General features: G+C 37.8%; 1 protein-coding gene across 1 annotated transcript; it reads right to left on the reverse strand.

The window, feature by feature from the left end:
- Window positions 1-5,698: 5,698 nt before the first annotated feature.
- Window positions 5,699-6,214, reverse strand: LOC132053836 (uncharacterized). The gene is made up of 2 exons (XM_059445934.1): window positions 5,996-6,214; window positions 5,699-5,836 (listed from the first exon to the last, which is right to left on the reverse strand). The coding sequence occupies exons 1-2, from the start codon at window positions 6,212-6,214 to the stop codon at window positions 5,699-5,701; spliced, it is 357 nt and encodes a 118-aa protein (XP_059301917.1).
- Between the last annotated feature and the right edge of the window lie 609 nt (window positions 6,215-6,823).

The following is a 6,823-nucleotide window of genomic DNA, read 5'->3' on the forward strand; positions in this document are numbered from 1 at the left end:
TTCAAGAAATCAACAAGGGTGGTACTAGCAACATTGGCACAACTCCCACTATCAATGATCATGATACTAGTGTTTTGGTTAATGATGCACTTGGAATGGAAGAGATTTTTCCGTTGACTTGGGTCATCCATTGCTTTGCTTATCATGGTCCTTCGCACCACATAGAGAGGTACAATAGGCTCATCATCACCCTCAACACCATCCCTTCACTATCATGTTGTTCATTCTCATGATCGCCCTTATCATCTCCTTCCTCACATTCTTCCTCATCCTCACTATAAGTGTCTCTCAAAATAAACGATCTACGATTAGGGCATTCACTTGCTCTATGACCGAAGCCATGACATTTAAAGCATTGAATAGGGGTTTTCGTACCTCCTTCTTTTGGAGCAAACTTCGGAGGTTGTTTGTCAACTTACTTCTCAACTTGAGTATTCTTCACAAAGGATTTCTTAGCTTCTTGTATGGGACCCTTATTCTTTTGCCAATTGGAGGAGGAGGCTCCTCGTTCTTTGTTATTATTCCATGAACTCACATAGCCCCTTGACTTATTGATTTTGTCTTCCTTGAGACCCTCCTCTATTTCAATAGCCGCTTGAAGAGTCTCTTCAATGCTCCCATAGTTGTGGAGTCTCATTTGTGAGACAATCTCACCATTTAACCCGGCTCGGAATCGAGTCATAGCATTTAACTCATCCTCGTCAAAGTCGATCCTCATCTTGACAATTTGGAACTCATCATAGTATTCCTCCACACTCTTTTTGTTTTGCCTTAAAGTATACACCTTCTTGAGTTGTTCTTGTTTGTAGCGTTCGGTGACATACTTACGCCGCATGGCGTCCTTTAATTCATCCCAAGTAGGGGTGGGAGGAAGCCCAATAATTCTTCTTGCCTTCACTTGAGTTTCCCACCATGTGGAGGCATACCCTTCGAATTGAGCAATGGCGTAAGACGCCTTTTTCACCTCGGACATGTCATTCGTCAAGAAGATTCTATCACAATGCATCACCCAATCAAGAAATGCATCGGGGTCACTTCCTCCTTTGAAGATTGGAAGAGTAACCTTGATAGAATTGAGACTCGTGTCTCGCCCTCCTCCATAACCATGGTTTCCATTCAAATCTCCATCATCATCATAACCTCGATGGTCACGACCTTGGTACCCTCTTTGCCTACCCATGTGAGGGTTAGGACCATGCCTTCCACCCCTCCCTCGATAACCTCCTTGTGCTTGCCCTCGTTGCCGCCAACCTTGGTCACCATATAGTTCGTGCTCAAGTATAGCTTCTTCTATCTCGTCGTCATTTGGTTGTTGGATGTTTGGACGGTTTTGGGGTGGCATTGGTGCATTTAGGTGTGGATCATTAGGGGGTGGATCATTTGGATGTGGGTCATTTGGAGTTTGATCTTGTGGGGGTGGGTTGTTCCGTGGGCCTATGGGAATGTTGTTTGGTGGAGTGATGGTTGTGTTTTGAGGAGTGTTTTGGGGAGTGGGGTTATATAGATGATGGAAGGTGCCGGGTGACAATGTAAGTGAAGTGCTTCGAGTAGCTCCACTTGTGCCTCCTTGGTATTGCACTCGGGGCGAATACGAGATCTCCCTACTACCTCCTTCAATTGCTTCAACCCTACTTCCCAAGTTTTCCATTCGACCATCCATACTTCCAACCTTATCGTTCAAGGCTTGCAAAGCCCTCATGACATCAACTAATGTAAGTTCCCCGGTGGGAACTTGTGTTTCATCCTCCGTAGCCATGGTACCTATTAAAAGACACTCAATAAAACAAGTAAACACGTTAGATTAGTAAAATCAACTCACAATCGCTCGAGTATGCGCACCTTTAATTGCCTCACAAATTGCTTCCGCCAAAGATTGTGTGCTTGTTAATGTCGACTAGTCACAAGGGTTCAAATTCTACTCTTGGTCGGAATAGATTCTTGTTAGACTAAGAAAGACGGACGACTCAATTCAATCTAACGGACTTGAACCAAGAAATTAACAACGAAGCAAAAAACGAAGAAAAGCACGAAAGAATTGGCACGAAAGAAATGCGGACACAAGAACTAGCAAACACAAGTAGGAACAACTACTAAATGGCTACTAGTTGAGAGACACAAGAAAATGGAATGCTAAAAATCCGGAAATAAATCGAATTTCGGGCCCGGGTAGGTGATAACTTGAAAAGGCGGTCGGGAAGTCCCAATTGATCCAAGGTATCAATTTGAAGTAATGAAAATTTTAAAATTTCTATACTCTTTTTTTTTTTGCTCCCTTCCAAAGGAATAGCCACACAAAATCAGCAATGAGAGTCAAGAAATTTTTTGAGAAATGAAACTTGGATCAATGTAAATTACCTCGAGAAATACGACCTTACTTATACGGTCCGTAGAATAGGATACGGTCCGTGGAAGTGCTCGTATAAGATGATGTCACAAAACAGTAAGTGCTCTTTGTTGGGTCCTGAAGCACGACCAACTTATACGGTCCGTAGAAGAGGATACGGTCCGTGGAAATGCTCGTATAAGATGATGTCGCAAAACAGTAAGTGCTCTTGGTTGGGTCCTGAAGCACGACCAACTTATACGGTCCGTAGAATAGGATACGGTCCGTGAAAGTACTCGTATAAGATGATGTCACAAAACAGTAAGTCGCCTTCGCTGATCCTGAAGCACGACCAACTTATACGGTCCGTAGAATAGGATACGGTCCGTGGAAGTACTCGTATAAGATGATGTCACGAAACAGTAAGTCGTCTTCGCTGATCCTGAAGCACGACCAACTTATACGGTCCGTATAAAAATATACGGTCCGTATAAGTTCCCCGTATAAGTTCCCCTTTCCTGCTACGGTGATTTTCATGTTGAAATCGACCTTCTCGAAATTTGGACCAAATTTCTTGGATCTGGTGACGTTTCTGGACCCACTCAACCTAGTATTTACCTTTTTGGGGAAGAAAAACACTTTTCCCAAATCTTGACTTGAAAACTTTGGATTAAATGCCCTTTTGGAGAGTCTTCTTCCCTATGAAGATTTGAAGATCTTCAAGAACACCAACAATTTTCAAATTTTCAACTACCTTCAAATCAACTTGTTTTTCCTTCAAATTTCAGATTTAGAATCCCCAAGACATGTAGAACAAAGCCCAATAAGTTTCAAGTCCCAATTTCATCCAAATCAACAAGACCCACTTCAAGTTCTTCAAGTTTTTCAAAAGCTTCAACTCAAAAATGGTGGATTCTTCAATATTGACCCGATTGACACGAAATTTGAAGATTTGAAACCCTAACGTACTAAGGAACAAGAATCTAATAACAAAATAACAAAACAAACAAAATATTTTTGGGGTTTTCCTAGGATTTTTGATTTTTTTTTTTTTTTTTATATATAGTAACAAACCCTAGGCTAGATTTGATAGAACAAATCTAATCCAAGCTCTGATACCAATTGATACAAGATTAAAAACGAAAATAGAAATAAAATGCAAGAAAAGAAAAGGATAGATAATTTGACACAACTAAAGACCCAAATTAGCAACCAAAGTTCTTAGATTAACTTGACCTCTAATTTAGGAACTAAAGAGCACCAAACTCTTAGGATGACCAATAGGGATTTGACACCCTAAGAACCAATCCTCTCAACAATGTCATAATCTCAAGCTTAGCAAGCTCTCAACACTCAAAAGAGTTTACAATTCTCAAAATATCAATATCCAAAATAGTCTAACTCTTTCATGAAGAAGAAGAGAACTATTTATACTATGCTAGAAATAAAAGAAAGCAAAATGACATAAACACTCTTAATGAGACAAGGGCCTTGTTTGGCTATTCTTCTTTCTTCAAAATCTTGAAATCTCCTTTGGAAGAATAACCAACTCTTCATCTTTTAGCCAATGCGGTGACTTCCATTTCCTGTTCTTCTCCCCAAGCAATCTTCATCAACAAATGGACTTGGGATCCAAGGTGCTCATCAAAAGTATACTCAAGAGCCTCCCGTTTCATGAATAGGCTTTGCAATTGTTGTAGTTCCCGGGCTTGGCTCCTTGTAAACGGCCTTGAGGCAAGTGGGCTTGCATCATAGTAAGATACAACAATATAATTAAGGTGTTTCATAAGAAAATAACACAAAATGTGAGATGAATGATGATATTATAGTAAAATATTCAACAGAAAAAATAATACAATCGGCTAAATAAATATCGTTAATTAATAAGCCATAAAGAAAATGATCATAATCTAAAAATACTAAGTCATGCTAAAATGAGTATGGGTAATAAGTACTTATATTAATTACATGACAAAGGAAAATATAAAACTAATGTATTTTAATTCTCTAAATCAATTATGCAAAACTAAAAAATAGATATTCAACATTATTGTCATTCCTAGTGTTAGAATTGAATTTATTTTGTTAGCATTAGGGTTGAGTTAGTTTTGGTTTGGACTTTATTTGAGTTACTAACATCTATGGGCTATAAAACTTATTGGCATTAAAAATTGTAAGTCCAAGCTTAAAATAGTATGTGAAGAGACAAAATACTATGAAATTTTTTCAGAATTATTTATAAATTACCTTACAAATAAATATTTTTATGTATAAAATATTTTAAAAAATTGAATACATGTAATGACGGGGTGGTTTTGTTCGGTTTGATTTATTTTTACCTAAAACCAAACCAAACCAATTATAGTAGGTTTTTTTTTTCCAATACAAAACCAAGTCAAACCAAACCGATAGTTGAATTTTTTTTTCTCGGGTTGAATCGAATTATCGTTTTGATGCGATTTATAGATTTTCTTTGTACATCCCTATCCACAGCCTTGATGGTTCTCACAAACCCTCTCACTCTTGCTCTCTCCATAAAAGGCAAAAATGCATGTTAGTTTTATTATTCAGCATTCTTGCGTAAAGTTCCTACTCTTTCTATTTTAGCTTACTTCTTCAGCATCCTTTCGGTTTAAAATTGCATAAGTGAGAAGAATTGTGTCGAAGAAAACTATGTTTTATTGAACTTCAGACTCTGGAATAAATGCAGGAGCAGTGCAACTGAAATACTCCCTCTGTCTCATTTTAAGTGTCTTATTTTCCTTTTGGGTCTATCCCAAAATGAGTGTCTCTTTCTATATTTAGTAAGTTGACAGTTTAAACATTCTACGTGGCTAGTTTAAAACCACAAGATTCAAGGACATTTTAGTACATTACACACATCTTTTATTTAGGATCACAAGATTCAAAAATCTCTTTTACTTTCTTAAACTTTATGCTCAATCAAACTAAAACACTTAAATTGAGACGGAGAGTAGAAAATAGAATGGCTAAAACATCTCCAAACATGCCTTGAAAAATAGGAACAACTATAACAGACTTGGATAATGACTAAAAAGCAAAAATTGATCACTAAGAAATCCGCTGAAGACTCTAATTCCAATGCAATCAGTTCCTGAGATGCACCAACATCTCCTCCTGGATCAGGAGCTTCAAACTCCCAACTTTTCTCTAAGTAATTCGAATATGCTAACATGAAATGACTTGGTAAAAATGTCTGCCACTTGTTTCTCTGATGTAGTAGATTAATATAACTTCATCACTTTTTTAGCACATCTCTCAAGAAATAAAACTTGATATTGAAATACTTAGTTCTTCCATAAAAGACTGGATTTTTGAGATAGGGCTATGTCAGCTTGGTTATCAACAGAAATCTCAGTGCTTTCTTCTTGCTTCATCTATAGATCCCATCATAACTTTTCTCAGACATAGTGCTTGATTAACAGAATATATTGATGCCAAAACCTCTTCTTCAACAGTCGATTGTTCCACTGTTTCTTGTTTCTTTGAGCTCTAAGAAAAACACCATGATCCAAAAGTGAAACAGTAACTCGAAGTACTTTTCATATCATCAATTGACCCAGCCCAATCACTATTGGAATATCGATGAAGCTTGAAATTTTGAATTTTAAATTTGATGTCATTGGTTAGAGTTCCTTTAAGATATCTAACCACTCTTTTTCCAGCCATTATATGTAACTCAGTAACACAATTCAGAAATGTAGATAAAACAGTCACAGGAAATAAGATGTCAAGCCTTATTGTTGTGAGATACATCATGCATCCAATTAAAATTTTATACACTCCTTTATCAACTAGTTCAACTCCATTGTCATTTTGCAGCTTTTCCTTTTGCTTCATTGGAGTACTCACACTCTTGCAATCTTCCATTCTAAATCATTTTGGAATTTCCTTCAAATTCTTTTGGCAGAGAAAAACATCATTCTGAGTTTGCTTGATCTCCATTTGTGGAAATACATCATCTTGTCAAGATCTGTTATCTCATAGTGATAAGTTATGCTATTTATTGTTTTGATGATTTGATAAATTGACCCGAGGAACCAGATATGTTTTTAGAGCGACCAGGTGGGATCAGGTTCCACTAGCCATTGCCGGATCAACTCTACAACTACGGAGTACAGCTGTAGACATGCGACACTATACCGAGTGACGATTGTCTTTGCAAAGATAGCTGCAGCTTTGCTAGTGGACATTTAGGACTTTGTAATGTCCTTTTTACATCAACACTCACTCCTCTTATCTAAACAATACGCTGCGCTCATGCCCGCAGGTAGGCAGTGAGACGGATCAGACCCATAGGTGTTCTATCAGCGGATTCTCAGGAGCACTCCACTTAGTTCGGAGCTGCCGTCTATTTGGTATTATCCTTATGATCATTTGTATTCTGTGTAAGAGGCTCGTAGACGTGCGTGTACAGTTAGATGTTTTATAGCTCCACCGGTTCATATTGTCGTATAATATATTGGTGGCCTTGTCGGT

The sequence above is a fragment of the Lycium ferocissimum genome, chromosome 4 (assembly GCF_029784015.1).
Source record: "Lycium ferocissimum isolate CSIRO_LF1 chromosome 4, AGI_CSIRO_Lferr_CH_V1, whole genome shotgun sequence".
Lineage (NCBI taxonomy): Eukaryota > Viridiplantae > Streptophyta > Magnoliopsida > Solanales > Solanaceae > Lycium > Lycium ferocissimum.